General features: G+C 39.7%; 1 protein-coding gene across 3 annotated transcripts in view; it reads right to left on the bottom strand.

The window, feature by feature from the left end:
- The window catches only part of LOC138748868 (tyrosine-protein phosphatase non-receptor type 12-like), a 75,857-nt gene that overhangs the window by 9,141 nt on the left and 46,254 nt on the right, over window positions 1–20,462 (bottom strand). For 2 of the 3 annotated variants that reach the window (XM_069909719.1, XM_069909720.1), the window contains exons 9-16: window positions 19,830–19,896; window positions 19,013–19,090; window positions 17,061–17,150; window positions 15,465–15,547; window positions 14,078–15,024; window positions 6,002–6,079; window positions 2,755–2,852; window positions 2,612–2,642 (exon numbers count right to left, since the gene is read on the bottom strand). In XM_069909719.1, coding sequence (XP_069765820.1) covers window positions 2,612–2,642; window positions 2,755–2,852; window positions 6,002–6,079; window positions 14,078–15,024; window positions 15,465–15,547; window positions 17,061–17,150; window positions 19,013–19,090; window positions 19,830–19,896 — 1,472 coding nt within the window. Of the gene's footprint in view, window positions 1–2,611; window positions 2,643–2,754; window positions 2,853–6,001; window positions 6,080–8,732; window positions 8,798–14,077; window positions 15,025–15,464; window positions 15,548–17,060; window positions 17,151–19,012; window positions 19,091–19,829; window positions 19,897–20,462 lie in introns of those variants that run through there. The other variant, XR_011348290.1, reaches the window with a different exon arrangement.

Raw genomic sequence — 20,462 nt, 5'->3', positions numbered from 1 at the left:
ACGTAACTTGTTTTGAAATATTGAAAGTCAGGGTCTACTTGTACCAACACCACATGTTCTCACCATTTAACAAATATTCTGCTTTTATTTTTGTGCAGTACAGTGATTTCCTCGAATATTTCCCATATTATATTCCATCCACCGCATACTCATCCACTCACTCAGCTAGCCCTTGCGGTCCTCTCATTAGCTCTGGAATTAGCTCAACAATGTTTTACGAGTTTTTGGCTGTCTGAGACTCAGTCTCTCCCACCTCATAATCACTTCTTTGCTCAGTTTAAGCGTCTTCGTGATCACAATGTATTTCCAAGACTGACTTTGGAAGTACTTGAGCTGTAATGGTTTTGGGTATCAGGAACTAAGTATAATCGTGTATAGTTGGGGGTAATATTATTAGTAATTAACAAAAAAAAAATGTTTTTTTAAAATAACACTGTCTTGTCGAATTTCTATTGCTGGTGGTCTGTGATGTAACAATACATACAAGTTTTTTTGATTACAATGCAAGGACAGTTAGATGAAAATGCAGGAAAGTTGATTAGCAATTTTGCAGATCATTTAAAATTGGCAGAGTTGTGGGTATGAGGAAGGTCCTCTACTTCCAACCTATACGTGTTACATCCACTCGCATATACGACCAAATTAAAAAAATCTTTATTAAAATTACCGTACAAGTACATATTTTGTATTAAAAGTACTGTATATAACACGATAGTTTGATTTTTAAAATTGTATTGTGAAAAAAGTGGGATCGCGCTAAATTGGGGTTTCAATAAATGGTTGAAGTTACAGTTGAAATTAAAACAAATTAATTTTTAGTAAAGCAACTGACCCCACTCCTGGCAGCAGCCGGCACCCAAGCCCAATGACTCATTGCGTTATATCCAGATTCGCACAAAATCGGGGATCCACTGTATATGTTGAGATTCTTTATCATTTACTAGGTTCATATGTTGAGTATCTTTATTAAAGGTACTGCACATATGTTAACATTCTTCATTAAAGGTTTATTTGTGGAAAATCTTTTTTAAAAATTGCTTTAAGACCTTATTAAGCCATGCGTGGTGGGGCAAATCCAACTTGCATCCAATCAGAGTTACAATCAATCTTTCAGTCCCAATTATGGACGCAAGTCAGGGACTATCTGTCGATCAATTGGAAATATGGACTGAAAAATAGCAAATGGAATTTAGTATGGTCCTGAGGTAATGCATTTTGCAAGGTCAAATGCAAAAAGATAGTAAGTGGTAGAGTGGCTTGGGAGTTTTGACGTACAGTGATATCTCAGAAATTAGCTACACAAATGCTAAACAAGGCATATTGTATGCTGGTCCTCATTAGTTGGGATATCAAGTCTTGTTGCAGCAGGCACAAAACTTTGGCTCAGCCACATTCAATTGTTTGTGGTCACTTGTACCAAGAAACATTTAAACCTTTGTACAGCATACTATTCTAGACAAGTCAACCATACTCAAGTAATAAAAGCACTGAGTATAATGCTACAGAGAAAGGAATAGTTCAAACTGTGCAAGGGCTACAACATTTTACTAATGAGAGGACCATTCAGTAGTCTGATAACAGCAGAGAATAAAATGACCCTCAATATAGTGGTGTGCTATTTGTTTTCAAAAATCACTCTCCATCATTTAGATGATTTGTCTTGTCAACAGCACCATTATTATTAAGTAACTAACAAATTAGGAAAAGTAAATACAGTAAAACCCTGGGTATCCAAGCACCTATGGAGATTAGTAGATGCTGGATAAATGAATTTTCCGGTTGCTTGAGATTGTGTTGTGTGATTGGCAAACTAAACTTCCGTTATTTGTACCTACATATTTTCCACAATTTTTTGCTAGTTGCTTGAAAGCCAGACAACAAGAGTTTAACTGTACCTTAATCTTTATTCAACCTGTTTGCACATCATATCGGATTGTATCATCCTAAATTCAAACCAGCTTTGAGTGCAAAAAGGGAATATGTTCGTGCCCCAAGTACAAAGCAGCTCAAGAGCAGGGAAAGAAACTTTTCATTCAGCAAATAAACTAAAATGAAGCAGTAAAAAAAGACTAATTTAAAATCCAGTCTGCATCAGGGACAGGGATCTCCCAGTGGCCAACAATTTCAATTCTGTGTCCACTCCCATATTCACCTCTGTCCATGGCCTCATGTTCTATCCACCAAGACCACCCGTAAATCGGAGGAACAACATCTTCCGTCTAAGCACTCTCTAACCAGATGGCATCAACACCAACTTCTCCAATTTCTGCTAAACTACTTTCCATTCTCCCTCCTTCCCTTCCCTCTTTTTCCTTCTTTCCCTTCACTCTCCACCCACTTCCTCTATTCACAGAGCCATCCCTCCTCCCCTTGCTTGCTGCTCCCTCCATTATCCATCTATATTCTCGTGCCTTTAGGACCGTGCTCATCCCCCCACCATTTTGTTCAGATGCCTGCCAACATTTTTTCCATACTTTGAAGGGCTCACGCCTGAAACGTTGGTTATGTTCCGGTATCTTTGTTTGCTATATAAAGTACACTGTTTGATCTGCTGAGTTTCTCTAGCATTGTGTTTTTACTTTTTAATTTAAAAATATTAATGATTACTCACTCTTTCTTTGACTTCGGGGATTTTTCAGGCTCTGTTTAAAAAAGAAAAAGTATTGAAATATTTTTCAAAAATGGGAAATGCCAATTAACAAATGCCTTTGATTACCTTACAAATGATGTTACACTGGTATACAAAACCATTACCTTACTCCTCACCATCTTTACTTGCTCAATGGACTGTGATTGTGGAAAGCCACTCCATTCTGCAGACTTTCCAATACGAGCCGGTCTAACCAGAGAATCTGTGAGAAATTATCAACATTTCTGATGAGACTTAAAATTGATTATTATTATTGCAAAGAACATGCCAAACATTTACTACATTTTAAAATTGTTAAGTTGCTATTCATCACAAGCCTACTGCAAAACTAGAAACAATGCCCATAAACTACATATTACATAACCGAGATTATTAACCATAATTAACATACAGTACAACTCCAATTATCCAAAATCAGATTACATTATTTCACCTCTGAATATTTTCAGATAGATGAGGATATCCAAAACAATAAGAAATCATCAGTTATCTGAAATTTTTTTGGAGCCGAAGTGACTTCACAGGTTGAAAAATATTTGGAATTTTGGAAAAACCTCCGAGTAAAATTTTAAGATTTTGGTATTGGATTTATTTAATTTTGTTCATGTTGTTTTTTTGGAGAGAATTAAACATTATTTCATGCTTAAAAGGCCTTCCCTTGTGGTTTGTGTTGTCTAAACACTTACAAGTGATTTGTTGTTGCTTGGCTGTTTTTTTAAAAAAAAAATGACCAGTTATCCAAAAATATCTATCTGAAATAGGCCCGGTCCCGACCATTTCAGATAATCAGAGTTGTACAGGTTGCATGACACAGTTGCACTCCTTTATCTGGACATCTAAAATCCAGCAAGTGGGGACCGGTGGTTGGGGGAGGCAGTCGAGGGACCGGTGGCTGGGGGAGACTGCTGGGTGGTCGGGGGAGGCAGCCAGGCGACCGCGGGAGGCGGCGGCCAGGCGGCCAAGGAACTAGCGGTCGGGGGAGACAGCCCAGGGACTGCGATCGGGACTGCCAAGGGACAGCAGTCAGGGGAGGCGGCCGGAAGTGGGTGGGAGTGGATATGGCACCACAATTCAGGTGGGTTTTCCGAAATCTGGAAAATTCCGAAATTTGGAACACACTGTCCCCCAACGGTTCTGGATAAAGGATCATGTACCTGTACTGTACAAGGTAATCACAAGTATTAATATTTAATTCAAAATGAAATGCCACAAAATAAAATTAGTGGAAAAAATATAAAATTGACCAAAGAAAAATTTGTGCTTCATTAAGACATAATATTTTTGCAATGTTTTTCTAAATCAATGAATGGCTATTGTAGCAAATTCAATCATTTACCTTTACACCCTATAATAAGAGCACAAGATACGGGAGCAGAAGGAGGCCACTGAATCCACTCTGCCATTCCATCACGAGCTGATCCATTCTCACACTCAGCCCCATGCCCCTGCCTTCGATAGCCTGACTATTCCGATACTCATTGCCCAACACAATGGCCTCCACAGCTGCCCATGGTAGCTAATTCTAGACGTTTATCACTCTCTGGCTAAAGAAATTCCTCTGCATCCCTTTTAAATGGGTGCCCTTAAAATAAAATGTAAAGAAACCTAATGAAGTAACCTAAAAATGAAAGACTGATGAATTATAAAGAATAAAAAGTTGGATAATAAAAAAAAGCTTTGAAATAACTTAATCAATGACCATAATTTAGGTAAAGGTGCCAAGATGAAGGAAACATCTCATCAAGAATTTAGAATGGAAGATACTTTCAGCAAATACTTTGCCTTTCTACATAAAAGAAATGGGTCTAGGAATTTTTTTTTAAAATTACTTTAAAACAGTTTTGGTATGATGGAATCATACCCTTTGTATTCTGTGCCCTTGTTTTCAGGGGCCCATTTCTATATCCAACCACCAGCAGGTTCATACTAGTTTGTAAAACATTTCATACTGTAGTTTACCCATGGACCCAGTCTGAAGTATACACGATGAAAGGTTAAAAATGGCAGGAATCCAATGGGTTAATATTTCTATTTGATGATCCCAGAAGAAGCCAGCAAGTACCAGAAGGCAGGGGCGCAACAAGACTGAAACAGTACATTTCAAAATATCTGAGCAAAAGTACAACTTTTTAGAGAATCATGCACAAGTAAATGAAGCTTTAATTTACTGTTATACAAAAAATAATTTCCAGTGTAGCTCTTCCTCAATAGTTTATTCAATCAGCTATTCTCAATCTCCACCCCCCCCCCCACCCCCCCCCACCCCCCCCACCCCCCTTCTCTCTCCAACCCACCCTTAGGACTCCACTCAAAGTTTATGGACCAAGTCAAGTTTTAGTTTCTTCCATATTCCTTTCCTGCTGACTGCACAAAAAACACAAATAGTTATTATCCACAAGGTAAAAAGAAAACGTAGTTAAATGTGCTGTGGCCCCGGAAGGGGGAGGGGTGGGGGGCGTGGGGAGAGAATGGCTGCGCTGGAGTGTGTTTCAACCATCTGATCGGGTGTAATTAGCCAATAGGGTGCCATTGACTCAGTCAAGTACACATATTTAGTTAACAAACTATACATGCCTTGTCTAGCATTATCACAGAATCTTGAAAAAACCTAAGTTCATTTACATTTTAGTGCAGGGCACTTATGAATGTACAAACTATCAAAGATAATGTACAGAAGTAACTTTGGAATAGAAAGCGGAGGGATAAAGGGTCATTTCTCAGATTGGAAAATTATTTTGCTTAATATTTATAGAAGTTAAAGGCCCAAAGCCCTGCCAATAAAGATTATCATAGATAACAAGATGACCTGAGTATGCTCTCATACTCAAAGATGAGTATGTCTAGCATGTCTAGATAGGATGTACAGCAAGACCATCTGGGGAAAACAAACATTTGCATCACACAATAGTGGTATTATCCATCCTGTTCTATAGCACCACCCAGAGGAAGATGAATAACCATACACAGAAGTGACCATTTAAATTCATTGCCACAAAATTATGTGAAAAATTGGGCAAAAATAAAGTGCAACTTTAATGAGTAAACACTCTGCAACCACCCCCCCCCCCCAAGCAAAGTTCAGTCATGAAAATCCAAACTTCAAATCAAATCACATCTAATTTCTTTCACCTCAAGGTTCTCTACACAATTCGCAAAGCCACTCAACCAATATGAAAGCAAATGAACTCCTCTTTACTTTTAATACGTAAGGAAAAAAAAGATAAACAGTTCTGTCCCAACTCTACGTGGTCGATTGAGCTCATGAAAGGTGTACACATCACCAATATCGACACGAACAGAACAAGTGACCAAATAATCCCATAACCATTAAAGAAAACTGACAAGCTTTACCAGATTCATTAGCCACAACAAAAGATTCAGGTGTTCTTTCTGGCAACGGAGGTGGACTGTCTTCTTTATTCCCAGAACCTTCAAAATAAAATTCAAAATTTGTTTTTTAATTTGAACATTGTACATGCTTGGTGCAGTCAATTTCTTTCTTTTTTTTGTTTTCAGCAGACATTTAAAGCATTTGTGCCACTACAAAGCAGCCAGGCTTAAAATAAAATTCACTTATCCCACAGAGTACAGGAGTGATTACTTCAAATGCAAGCACTGCAGAAACATTTAAATGCAGCAAACTTAAAATGGCAAGGATGAATGAAGCAATCGCGCAAAGTTGCAGATTACAAAATAAATACGGCAATTTAGACATATTAAACAGAACGTAAACAGTAAATGCTGGAAACATTTGTTAAATCAGACAGCGCCTGTGGAAAGAGAAATAGTTAACCTTTTCAGGTTGAAGACCTGATGTCACAAATAGGAAAGCGAGATGGCAAGTTAATTATATGCTGGTATAGGAGGGATATTTGACACAGTAGTGCTGTTGTACACCAGGACCCAGGTCAGTGTCTAACCAAGAGTGTCATTTGTGCAAAGATCAATACATTATTTCCATAACTGATTTTTCTCCAAAAGCTCGATTCCCCCCCACAGCTTCCTTCAGATGTGCTTCTTGGTGAATTGGACTATAAATCATCCCCTACTGTAGGTAAGTGACAGAACTAATCAAAAGGAAAGATAAGGAGACAGAGAGAATATCTTGCAGGGTATGAAGGAGAGAGACTGTGACTGATGAGATTGCTCCCATCATCAGATTGAATTTGTTAAATGGCCAAATTCTGTGTTGTTAGAAGTACAAAACAAAGGACCATTCTGGCAAAATGATGCCAGGATTGTCACGGAGTTAAGCCACAGAATTAACCTAGTTGTCAAACTGAAGAATGTTAGAAAGAAAAAGCACAAACAAAGCAAAGTGAAACATGTAAAATGCAGAGCTTTAGAAAATGCCCTAATGGGCAAGGTCTCGTGAAAATGTTCTGAGCCAGTATCAATGATGGATGACCATCTCTGATGCAAGAAAGCAAAATATCAAAAGCTGTAGAGTATAAAGGGAATATGCAAAGAAAGTCTCCATCCATTACAATCCCATAGTTATTATCGGAATTAACTTTCTTAATTTGTCATCTTAGCTTCATACAAGACATTCCTTACAAGCAACTCTGAGCTGTTCTTCACTACAGCTGGTAGACCCCTTGATCTCATCCACTTCAGCTGCTTCTTTACCTTCTCCCATATGGAAATTCCTCACTTTCCATCTCAACAATCTCCAAATTCAACAGATAATGTTCAATAATTTCCACTACCTTCACCAGAAATATCTGGGCCTCCCTTTCAGCCTTTCAAATATATCATTCACTTTGCCACCCCCTGGTTTTCCCTCATGTCTACTAACTATCCATTCTCACAACAGTATCTCATGTAAACCCAAAGATCCAACACTGCCCTTTTACTTGTTTCGTTTCTACCATCCTGAAAATCAAACAATCCTTCCAGGTGAGGAAGTGGTTCCAATCTAATACGACACCACATTTAAACAATGCTTTTGCTGCTCACAATATGAACTCTTTCACATTAGAGAAAACAATTGTCCTGGCAGATCCTACCCACCAAATTGGTCTCTCCTGACCCTGACTCCATTTTGTACCCCCGGTCCAGTTCCTCTCCACCTCCCTCAGCAGATTGGCACCTATATATCTCACAATATTTAATGTTCCTTTATTTGTGTTTTCTCTCCGTCCTCGTTGCTTAATCACATTATTTCAACAGATCATCCTCACAACAAACCTGGCCTGGTCCTGCCACAGATTTTGCCTTTGTCTACTCTTTCCCTCTCCCAACCTCTGCAAATTAAATCTGGCTTTTTTTTTTTGTTTTCTAATTTTAATAAAGGGTCCAGTTGGAAACACAAACTTTGTTTCACTTTGCTCAGATGTTTCCTGATCAGCCCGATTGTTTCAAATATTTAGTTTTTATTTGAAGCATTTGCAGTTATTTTTATTACACAAAGAATGTTTGATATAAAATGGAAACAGGCTTAACAAAGAAAAATTGCAGCATTATTCAACAAACATAGCTTCATAGCCAAAAGCATGGTTATTGCAAAAAAAATATGGGCACAAACTTTGAATGAAGACTGCTTGCACTCAAGCTGATACATTTACTCTGTATATTTACTCAAACATCAACCAACAGCTAGCTAGCTCCCTCTTACACAAGATTAGGAATTCTGCCGTATATTTCTCAGACACAGAATATCCTGATACAATTTCCAACTTTTTGCCAGACATTTCAATTCTATCTATACGATTGCTTTAACGCTTGACTTGTATAATCCAGATCCAATCTTACACCCAATCAAGAACACTTTGGATGACACCCAGACCTGCCTTGATGCATTTGGTTGTTGTCAATTCGGCTCACTTTGATTAGTTTGCCAATAATGTCATTTTCATCAGTCAAGTTGATCAGAGTATTTCTGTGATTTCATGCCCATCACGCCTCATTTTAGCAAATACGTCAAGGAAGTAAAGCACAAACATTAAAGTGCACATACAATGCATTTCATCTTAACATTTCACCAAGTTTTAAGAAGTTGAAAGAATTAAATACAAACATGATACACATGCACCCCCCCACTATGAATCTTAGCAATGATTTCAAGATGCCTTTTACTTACCTTATTTGGCCGGGAGTGCCATTAGTCATATCTAATTCTTCATCTGCGTAGCATATTGGACAACTCTATATTAATAGAAGGTTTATCAGGTTCTAGGAGTTTTCTTTGTGATTAAATTTGTAGATCAGTAGCTACTGTGTAAAGTCTGTTTATTTTTGTACAGAAATAACAATATTTTCAGGAGAAAGATTGTGAGAATAATCACATGATCCTCATCTAAACTTATCCTGAATGAAGCCCACATACCAACCTTCTATGATTGCCTGGAAAAGGTTGCCATCAGGGGTCAAAGTAGTCTACAAACTGACTAGTAAACACACCACAACGCTGGAGGAACTCCGCTGATCTTTCCAGCATCTTTCGGTGACAAAGATATTTTGCTGACATTTTAGGCCTGAGCTCTTTTTCAAGGGAAGAAAAATCAGAAAATGCAAAAGCAGGATATATCAGAATTCAAACAATGGGAGGAATGTAGACCAAAAAAAAGATGTTAGTTGGATGTGATAAGGGACTGGGGGTAGAACTTATCATGTCTGTGCGAAAGAAGACAGGGAATGGAGAGACAATGGGGGAAAATCGTGGTTGAGGCTCACCGGTTGGCAGGTGCCAATTGGAAGATGAGCTGTTGTTCCTCCAATTTACAGGTGGTTTCAGTCTGGCAGTGTATGAGGCCATGGACAGACATGAGGGAATGGAATGTTGCATTGAAATGGGTGGCCAGAGCTATTGTGGCGGACAGAGCCGAGGTGCACAACAAAGCGATCTCCCAGTCTGCATCCAGTTTCTCCAATGTAGTTGAGACCACAACAGGAGCACCAGATTCAGTGGATGATCCCTGCAGATTCACAAGTGAAATGTTGCTTCACTTGGAAGGACTGTTTGGGACCCAGAATGGTGCTGAGGGAGGAGGCTTGGGTGCAAATGGAGCATCTCCTGCAGTCACAGGAGTAGGTCCCAAGGGGACGATTAGTGGGGGGGAGGGGGAGGGAGGAGCAGTCAAGGGAGTCATGGAGGGAGCAGTCCCTGAGAGGACTATGTATCGAGTGGTGGGATCATGTAGTAGGTGGTAGAAATGGCAGAGGAGGATGTGTTGAATGCGGAGGCTGGTGGGATGGTAAGTGAGGACAAAGAATCCTGCCTTTGTTGCCCGTGGGGGGCGGAGGGGGCCAAGTCAAATGTGTGGGAATTGGAGGATATGTGGGTGAGGGCTTTGACAGTGGTTGAGGAAAAGCCACATTGTTTGAAGGAGGTGATCTCTGATTATCTAGCATGGAAGTCCTCATCCTAGATGCAGTAGTGATGGAGAATTAATGGAATCCTTACAGGGGACAGGGTGGGAAGAGGTGTAGTCGAGGTAGCTGTGGAAGTTGGTGGGTTTATAGAAGATGTTTGTTGAGAGTTTGTCTCCTGAGATGGAGACAGAGAGATCGAGGAAAAGGAGAGTGTTGATAGAGAATTTAAGGTCAAGATGGAAGTTGGAGGCAAAGTAGATGAAGTTAACAAGCTCATCATGGATATACAAGGCAGCACCAAAGTGGTCATCGATGTAGCAGAGGGAGTTGAAGAGCCTTGCCTGTGTAGGCTTGTAGAATGGATTGCTCCAAGTAGCTAACAAAAAGGCAGGCATAGCTGAGGCCCATGCAGGTACACATGGCTACCCCTTTAACCTAGAGAAAGTGCGGAGTCAAAGGAAAAATTATTGAGGGTGAAGACAGGTTCTGCCAGCTGGAGGAAGGTGGTGGTGGAGAACTGGTTGGTTCTATTGCCTAGAAAGAAACAAAGGCCTTCAGTATGGGGAATGATGGAGTATAGGGATTGGATGTCCATCATAAATATGAGGCAATCACTTTCAGGGAAATGGACCCTGTTGAAGTGATGGAGGGCTTTTGAAATGTCCCGGATGTTGATGGAGAGGAAATTGACCAGAGGTACAAAACGGAGTCAAGGTCAGCAGAGACCAATTTGGTGGGCACAAGCACATGGACACAATGGATCTGCCAGGACAATTGGGTTTGTGGATCTTGGGTAGGAGATAGAAACGAGTAGTGTGGGGTTGGGAAACAATAAGGTTGGAGGCTGTGCCAGGGAGGTGACTGGAAGTAATGAGTTCAGAGAGAGTGTGTGATACAGTGGTTTGATGAATTTTGGTGAGGCCCTGTCAGAGGGGCAAGTAAGAAGAGGTGTCTGAGAGTCGTTAGCCAGACAGGTCAGTAAATCAGACCACAACAGAGTCACCTTCGTCTGCAGGTTTGATGGTGAGTTTTGGATTGGTGCGAAGAGAGTGGAGGGCTAGACTTCCCAAGGGGGTGAGATTGGAATGAGTGAGGGGAGTAGGTAAGTTATGATATGGTTGATGTCATGGTGGCAATGGAAATTTAAAGGTCCAGAGCAGGTAGGAAACCAGAATGAACTATCCAGGAGGAGGAAGACATTTTAAAGTGGGAGAAGGGATCTGTAGTTGGGGGTGGAGAATCGTGGTTGAGGAAATCAACATGGAGATGGAGCCGATGGAAGAGGAGTTCAACATCACAGCATGCACAGAACTTGTTAGGTGTTAGGGTGAAGGTGAGGCCTCTACTAAAGACAGAGCATTCTCAGTCTCCAAGAGGGGAAGATTGGAGGGGATGGTGAAGACCAGGCAGGGGTCAGAGGGAGCTCAATAGGGTAGAAGGTGTCGGGGAGAGGAGGAGGAGGAAGGTGTGGATATAGAGGGTAGGAAGGGTCCAAGGGAGGATGGAGAGGGTTGGGAAAGTCAGAGGGTGCAGAGAGGCCAGTGTGCTCCTAGAGCCAGGGTGGGAGTTCGTAAAAGAGGCTCGGTTCTTGCAAGTTGCAGGGGCCAAGGTGTAAACCCGTGTCTGAAGCTCAGTTCTGTCGGTCACTGAGTTCAGGCTGAAAGTTCATGCTGAAGGCTTGATCCTGTAAGTTGCCAGGGCCGAAATGGAGACCCGCGTGTAAAGCCCAGTCCTGTGGGCCAGAAGGTTCGGGGTGAAAGTTCATGTCAGAGGCTTGATCCTGTAGGTCACCAAAGCCAAGGTGGACACCAGTGTCAGGCACTCCATCCTGGGCCAGGTGGGGCATCCCTGAGGCAGCTATCTCCAGGGACGCGAGCTTCCGATCCTTGATGGATGCCAGATGTGCATAGAATCGGCAGTTGAATGTGTTATCCAGCAGAGGATGACGTGTAGGAGCGGTCTGCGGCAGATCATGGAGAGTGAGATACGGAGCTGTGGTCGTGAGAGAGGGTCTGCTGGTACCTGTGCATTGAGCTGAGGGGAGTCAATTGGATACAGCGGGGGAAATGAAGAGTGCAGGAGTAAATGCAGTGCAGGTACTGGAGATCCTGGTGGGCACCAAACTAGAAGGCTTGGAATCCACATGACACCAGATGGCGGCAGAGGCAAGTACCCAGGAAAGGCACGGCTGTGGAAGCGAGTCTGGGTAAAAACATGGCAATAGAGATTGAGAGCAGCAGGCAGTGCAGATGGGGAGCAGTGAGGGAGACTCTCACAGAACTCCCTTCAAAGCGAGGAGGAGAACGTCTTCAGGGCAGGCATACCTTGAAGATAAATCGCAGTGGATCAACTGAGTGAAACATAATAGGCTGCAGACGCTGTGATTGTAGTAAACATAGTGCATCCATTTAGCACCTTTTGTTGGTCTGGATTCCTCCCCCCATTGTTTGAATTCTGATATATCCTGGTTCTGCTGATTCTAATTTTTCCTTAAAGGACTCAGGCCCGAATTGCCGGCCACATATATCTTTGTCTCCTGTAGATGCTGAAAAGACCAGTTGATTTCCTCCAGCATTTTGGTGTGCTTACTTCAATCACAGCGTCTGCAGCTTACCGTACAACAAACTGGCTAGCACAGATAGGATGCATCTGCACTTTCCATATCAGTGATTGCCCTGTATATCTCTCTGTGGAGTTGGCACAAGAAAAATCACTCAATGATGAGCCATACCTGTCATGTGGTGCATTACTGTAAACCCTAGAGATGATTTCAACAGCTTGGCTGCACTTTCTACTACATTCTGCAAATTCATCCCCATGCATTCCCCACAATGCCTTCAAAAGTTCCAGAAATTGAGGAGAAAAGTCTCACCATTCTGACCGACCTCAGCCTAAGTGAATGTCATATGAACTGCAGCAAGCTCTTTTGATCCTATGCACTATAAATATATCATCAACAAATCTTCAACAGTGCCACAGAATTCACAAATTACATTGGACAACAAAGGTGTTGCTTCCTGAATGTTTTTTGGGTGTATTTTAGTAATGTTGGACTGCTGATCACAAAAAAAAATCACCTTAAGATTTTCCTGTCACGCATTTTTTTTAAGCTATAACCTACTTTGTGCTTCAAATATTCAAAACCATGTCATTGAAAATTAATTTTCTGCATTCGCACTTGGACACGTCTTCCCTGCCGATCCTGGGGCAGTCAGTGACGAACACGGTGAAAGGTTTCGCCAGGACATTGTGTCCATGGGAAAACTGGTATCAGGGCAACTGGAATCCATCAATGTTGGCACGAGAATAAACGAAAATTAGCAGCGAAACATTTTTCGGTCAGCCGAACAAATGCAATGTGCCAGCATCATTATGGGATTTAATGTGGCAAATTCAATAAAAGTCAATTTAACGATTTTCCAATACAGCAAATCTGAAATTATCTTTTTGTTCAACTTGAAGTTGTCTGTCATAATCCCCAATTATTTTTTTTCAGGAAGCAAACCTTTTGGAAAAAAAAAAGGTCCAGGGTAAGAAGGCATCCAGTACAAAAGATACGTGTATTTGATTTATTGCCAAGCTAACCAACAATCTCAACTTCAGAACAGATGCAGAAGGCCTGCTGCATCAAAGACTAATTAAAATGAGCACAGAAACAGCTAAAACAATACTCAAATCATACAGCCAAGAAGGAGTAACAAAGTTAAAGTTGCAGATTAATGATGTTCATGAGAAAGGGCTGCAAGCTGAAAACTTAACTTTTGTTTCTTTCTCCTCAAGATACTGCTTGATCTGTTGAGCATTTCCTATTTTTTTATTTCAGATTTATACACGCAGGCATATTTGCTTTTTAATATTAAAGAATGGTCACCCTATACAGGACACAAAATGTCTGAACGTGTTGTTTACAAATATTTAGGCAGCTTTGCACCAATACACTTCATTTTTCTTGAATCATAATTTTGCTCCAATACTATTGGTTCTGCAATCATTTAAAGAAAAATGTCCAAAATAACTGGCAGTAATTAATCCTGTTATTATATTTTAATTACTCCACAAGCATAATTAAAATGATTAAAGGCGCCCACTCCTTAAAGTGAAGCAAATACTTACATTTTTCAGGTGGTAAATTTAATGTTCTTGGTGGATGTTCTCGGGCAATGGACACTGGTGATATTTTTCTTGCTGAAGAGTTTTCGTTTTGTATGGGTGCAGTAACAATGGCACTTGTTAAAACACTGGTAACATTTTTAGGTACAGTGCTCCCAATATCCACCTCCTCCGGCTCAGAGTCATCAGAATGAAGGGGGTTAGTAAAACTGAGGTGTGGAACATTTACACTAGTGTCCTTAACTCCATGTATAGGGACCTTTTTCATTGGTGGTTCTTCTGGGACAGCAGCTGCTTTTGAAGAATGGCATTGGTTGTTGTACAATTTATCATCTGTCGAATTCTTGCTCAAAGATGGGGTACATTCGTGGCTGGGCTGGTTCCACATGGCATGAGCTCTCTCTTTAAGTGGCAACTGAATTGGTCTCAGGGTCACATCAGAATTCTTCCCTTCCTGAGGGGTATCAGAGTGCTTCAGGACTACTGAATTTTCTGAAATTTGCACACAGCTTGCTTCCACTGATTTACTTGTTTGTTCTGTCTCAATTGCTGATGTGGGTTTCACTTTATTGGATGATAGCCTATTAAGAGCACTGTTGGCATCCGGTGAGGATAACTCAAAGCTTTTTGGTCCTTCTTGGAGCGGTATCTTTTTTATTTCAATACTAAGTTTCCGTTCCAGCCTTTTCTCTATAGGTTCAATATGTCCGGCACAATTTTCAATTTGCTTGAAGGTATCCCCAGGTTTGTTGTAGTTTTCATTGAGGTCTGTGGGAGGTGGTGGTGTATACGAGTGCACAACTGGCTTGGGATGGTAGCGGTCATTATCTTGCCACACTGTAGTAACAGCTGGATAAGCAGATGGCGGAGAAGGAGTGAGGATGGGTGGTACAGGTTGGGGCTCCGGAGGCTGCAGAATTTCTTCTTTAGCATCTCCTTCTACCAGGCAGCTAAATAGATTTTTGGTAAGGAAAGGCAGGGAGGAAAATCAATTAGATTCTCACATTTAAAAAAAGGCGATGATAAGCAAACGCACAAAACCACAAGAAACACTGAACATGAAAATAGGAAACAAATAATGCCTTACATTTTATTGCCAGAAGGTTTACAAATATAGTATTTTGCAACTTTACTCAGTCGACAGCAGGATAATTATTGTAGTGAAATTAAAATCAATTTAAGCATAGAAATTACTTATTCACAGAAGATTATTAGTTCAGCAGTGGACATTTTCTTTGGCAATTCCAAACATTATCAAAGTTTTAAATACCACAACTCCTCCATTGTGATAGCTGTCAGCCAAAACTAAATTCTACAATATGGTTAGTTATTACTGTCAAAGACAATTTGTATCTAAATCGATACAAAAACAAAATTAATAAAAAGTTACCTTCGTACTCGCGGCGGCTTAGGTGGCGGCGAATCAGAAGTGTGAGGAATTGAGGAATTGGTTGTATTTCCAGAACTGCCATCCTGTTTTGAGACAGAAGTTTACACAACAAAATAATAAAAAAGCAATGCATGAATAAATTGCTTAATATTAAGGATGAGTACAAATAGTGCATTAAAACAAAGACCGCAAGATCTGTCGGTACTTTTTTTGCAAATGTGAATATTTATCGAATTTCAGCTACTGTTGGTGCATCTTGTGTACCTGCATAGCAGCAGCGAGAATTTATGTACATGATAACAAGTTTGGATCAGATCAGCCCTCTGCATCATGTAGGCTCTTTCAGCAATAATTTATCAGGTACATGTACAATGTGATTTATTGCATAGAATTAATAAGTGGAATTCACTGCCAGAAAAGTGGCAGAAGCAGATTTTATCGCAGCCCTCAAAAATAAGTCAGATGCTCCTCTGAAAAGAAGGAAATTGCAAAGCGATGGAACGGGGACGCAGAGATGATTTGGCAAGGAGTAAACAGACCTCCCTGTCCTTTAAGATTCAATGAGTTAAGTGAGATTTTGATATACGATCATTAACTGAATTAAGTTGAAATGCACATAAAAATGCAGCTCTCCACCCCCTTCCCTGTCCATTCAGAGCTTTCCCCCCCTCCCCCTACTTGCTGGCATCCCCTCCCTCCTTTATCCACCTATCAACCGCCCTCTGGGACTGTGCTCCTCCCCCTTCCCCTCCACCCCCCCCCCCCACCCCACCAATTTGATCACGTACCTGCCCACATTGTGTCATGCCTTGATGCACTGAATACAATACTCTAAATGTGGTCTCACTAGAGATTTGTTGATCTTTATCTTTGCTACATATAGTACACAGTTTGACCCAAGTTTCTCCAGTATGGTTTAACTTTATCTATATGCTCTTGCTGGTTGGTCTTCCAAGCTGCACTATCTGAACTACTCTGCATTCCTGTGGAAGCCATCAATTAAGTCCCAAATAAACTCGAAGCAACTGTACAACACAGTTAAAGAAATCTGTCCTGTATAAAATGAGGAAATAATTTTGCATTTATAAAGGAACACCCAAAAAAATATGAATATTATTAAGAACAGGCCAAATTTCCTGCCATTGAGTTATTTTTCCCAGATGTTTAATTACACTTTAAAAACAGCATTGCATCAAAGTCACAGGTACACTAAGTGACCACATTTCAATGAACAAGAGGAAACAGCCTTTCCGGAAAATAGCAAACAGTCATCTGCATGCCACTCCAGATTTTTTTTTTGACAAAAAAAAGGACGTCAGGACCTAACCATTTTCCCTTTCTTTAAAATTGATAACCTCAATGATTTTTTTTCCAATTACTGAAATGATTTCCATTGGATGCTACCATTCTCAACATGTCTTTGCTTAAATGTTACACAACTTCCTAAATCTGGTGTGCTTTACAGCAATGATTTTAATGGGACCACAAAACATCCGAGACTAATTTCCACTTTAATGAGGTTAATTACTTATTGAAATGAATAAAAATATTTGCTGTGACTTTCCAGCAAGTGATATTTCTAAAGATTGCACATACTGTGTCAGATAGCCTTTCAGCACATTGATTCTTCTGCAATTCCTTTTCAAATAGTTGAGCTATTGCACGGTGAACAAGCTCATATTGCTCCTGGAAAAACAAACACTCATTAATATCTGCATTCATACAATTACTATGAAGTGTGAAAGACGAATGATTTCACAGAAGGGAAAAAAAAATTAGCAGGGCAGGGTAAAGTTAACATGGATTCATTAAAGAGAAATGCTTGACAGAACTGTTCTAATCTTGAGGTGATAATTATCAGAACAGGTAAGGACAACCAGCGATGGCAATAAACGAGACTCAACTGTGAACTGGTTACTAACAGGAGCGAGAAAGAAAAAAAAAGGATTTTAAGATTGGAAGGCTGCGACTGGAGGGAGCACCAGATGAGCACAATGTTCATCGATGATCTGAATGAGAGACCAACCATTTAATAGCCAAGTTTGGTGATGGTACAAAGCAATGGGTGCTGTGAGGTTACAGAGGAGAAGCAGGAAGCTAAAGACGTACTATGTAAATATGCTAACACAAGACAGAATAAATAGAAAATGTTTTTTCTTTGAATAAAAGAGGAACCTGGGCATACTTTTACACATGATTAAAAGTTAACAAGATTGCACACCAAGCAATTAGGAAAACAACTGGTATGTCAGCCACTACTGAAATATGATCTGAGTGCCTCTGCTTTCTTCTTCTATTTCTAAAGGACCCCAGTGAGACACATTTGGAATATGGAGTCTGGTACATATGCAATTACAAAGATCTGCATAAAAGGTTTATCCAACTGATTTCTAGAACACCAGGTTTTTGATAAGACAGGCTGAACCAATACCAACTATAGCTTAGAAGGATGAAAGGTGATGCATTAAAACTTAAATGATTCTTACAGTGTTTGAACAATGTTTCCCGTGAGTGGAGTGTCCAGTACCAATCTTAAAACAAGTTCCTGGCTATTCAGGACCAAAACACAAAGGAAAATTCAAGCCGCATCAGTGGGAGAAAAAGAATGGTTAAAGTTTCAGGCCAAAACCCTTTATCGAGACTTGAGAAAAGACACGTGGCTGTGGCAGAGAGTCTTGGTAAGGACAAGGTCAAAGAGCTGGAGAGCATTAAAAACCAAAGTTGGGAAGTAGGGAGAGAAACTTGCAGAACATCCAAAGAGAGGAGGAAAACTTCAGTCGATGTCCCTTGAGACTTTGCAGAAGGGTAGCAAACTGGAGACACACAGGAGGCTGCAAATGCTGAAATCTGAAGCTGAACACTGGAGGAAATGAGCAGATCAAACAGCGACACCGAGAGAAAAGGAACGGTCAACACTTCAGGCAAAAACCTTTAAATGGAGATTATTTCCAGTCCCGATTATACTCAGCAAATAATATTCAGCTTCAAATGCCAGCACCTGTAATCTCCTGTGTGTCTTTCAAATCTTTTGGCTCTCTTTGGATTTGGTGTAATATTTTCCAGGCGTAAGCACTTATTTTACCTCAAATGAAAAAGCTAACAAATATAAGCATCCTGTGCTACAAATAATTTTCATGGCAAGGCCACTTTTCCAAAATGAAGAATCTTTACAGATTTGCAAATTCAATCGCATTTATCTACAAAATGAGGTTTCAATTTTTACTGAAATTTCTAAGTCAGTTATCTACTGGAGCCCACAAAATAAGGTTTATTAAGAATAAATGATGCAAATCATTACAAATTTTATAAATTATATGCCTATGCAGAGGATATATCTCACTCAACTAGCAGTACAATACATTCTGGTATTTTGACCACTTCCACAAATGCATATTTACTTATTACTGTATTTTATTTAAAATTACGATAGGACATTATATTCAGTTAGCCAAAGAATTTAGCAGAAAGTAAATTTCATTGATAAATTTCAGGCTATTTGGGGAAACAATGGATAAAAAGGTGAAAAAATAACCATTGCATTGACATACTTTTGTTTGGACCGCAGAATGCCTTTGTGTTCTCATTTCTTGTATCAAATTAAACACACTAAATTCTTCAGGTATTTTCTAGAACAGAATGCACATTTTGCACAAATGAGAACAGAAATCAACATAATTAAAATTTCAAATGCAGAATATAATTGTGGACAGATAAATATGTAGTAAAGATAATAAAAACAAAATATCTAATCCCCAAATTGCAATTCAATCAATAGCTTTTTTTAATAGCAAACTTTGGTTACAAGTTTTAGTAAATTGTCCCAAAACATTCCATAAACACATCATTGAAAATTTGAAAAATCAATAATGCAACAAGAATTGAGAATTGAATTTATAATGACTGTAAGGTCCATCAAAAATTAGGTGAATATATTATTTTATTGAAAAATATTTAAAGTACCGGTAGATCCAAGCCACTTGTCCAGACAGCTGTGACCAGACTTGGTCTTTTCCCAATGACATTAATTACACAAATTAGAAGGAACCTATTCACTTCCTCAAGTGTTTAAAGCAAACTTGTATGCCTCCAAGAACTGGCTTCATCAAGCATCAATTGTAGAGGCATCTAACTTGCCATCTCATAAAATAGGTCTTCACTTTTCCAAATTAGATATTTCTTTTTGCCCCAAGAAGATTGTGATTTCAAGAAAAAAAAGGTATAAATGTAGCAATAATTCATTTAAATTTTATAGATATTCTGATTTGCATATTAAATCTGATCAAAATGCTTTTATGCCAATATCCTACTTGAGAGTGTAAGCAGTTTCCTACCTTTAAGGAGAAGGTTGCAAAAGAGATGACTCACCCCAGCTTTTAACAAATTCCAGGTATAATCAATTGCACATATAGCTCCAGTTCTTCCACATCCAGCACTGTGGGAGAGTACAGAATTTCAGGAAATGATTCACTTCAGTGATCTTCCAAAAAACATACTGACCACTGCCATCATCTCCATTAACAAATTACAGGAAGCTAAATTAATTTCAAGTAAAGCTTCAATGTCACTTCTAAAATTAGTGTCTTTAACATTTAATGATAATATTACGCTTACACACCCTATATTCCATAGCCCCGAGTTCAACCTCAATATAAATTCATGCCTCACAAGATTGTAAGCCTATACAATGAGAAAAGTTTTAAATTAACCTCAAAAATGCTGTAATTTTGATACGAGAGAGCAACCACATTCAAATGGTTGGGTGGGAGAGTGAAGAAGGATGTACAAGTCAGAACAGAATCTAAATCATTTGGGGAAGTGGGTAAGCAGGTTGAATTTAACTCAGAGGTGTGAAAACATGCATTTTAGAAAGTTAAATTAGGGTAGGATACAACAAATGAGCAACAAGGCCCTGTGGAAGGTTGTTAAAGCAGACTCAGTGATACAAGCATATTGTTCCCTGAAAATGGCAACACAGGCAGACAACCTAGTGAAGGTGCG

The sequence above is a fragment of the Narcine bancroftii genome, chromosome 13, assembly GCF_036971445.1.
Source record: "Narcine bancroftii isolate sNarBan1 chromosome 13, sNarBan1.hap1, whole genome shotgun sequence".
NCBI classification, from domain to species: domain Eukaryota; kingdom Metazoa; phylum Chordata; class Chondrichthyes; order Torpediniformes; family Narcinidae; genus Narcine; species Narcine bancroftii.
The sequence above is the reverse complement of the archived record's forward strand: the minus strand, read 5'-3'. Positions and strand labels throughout refer to the sequence as shown.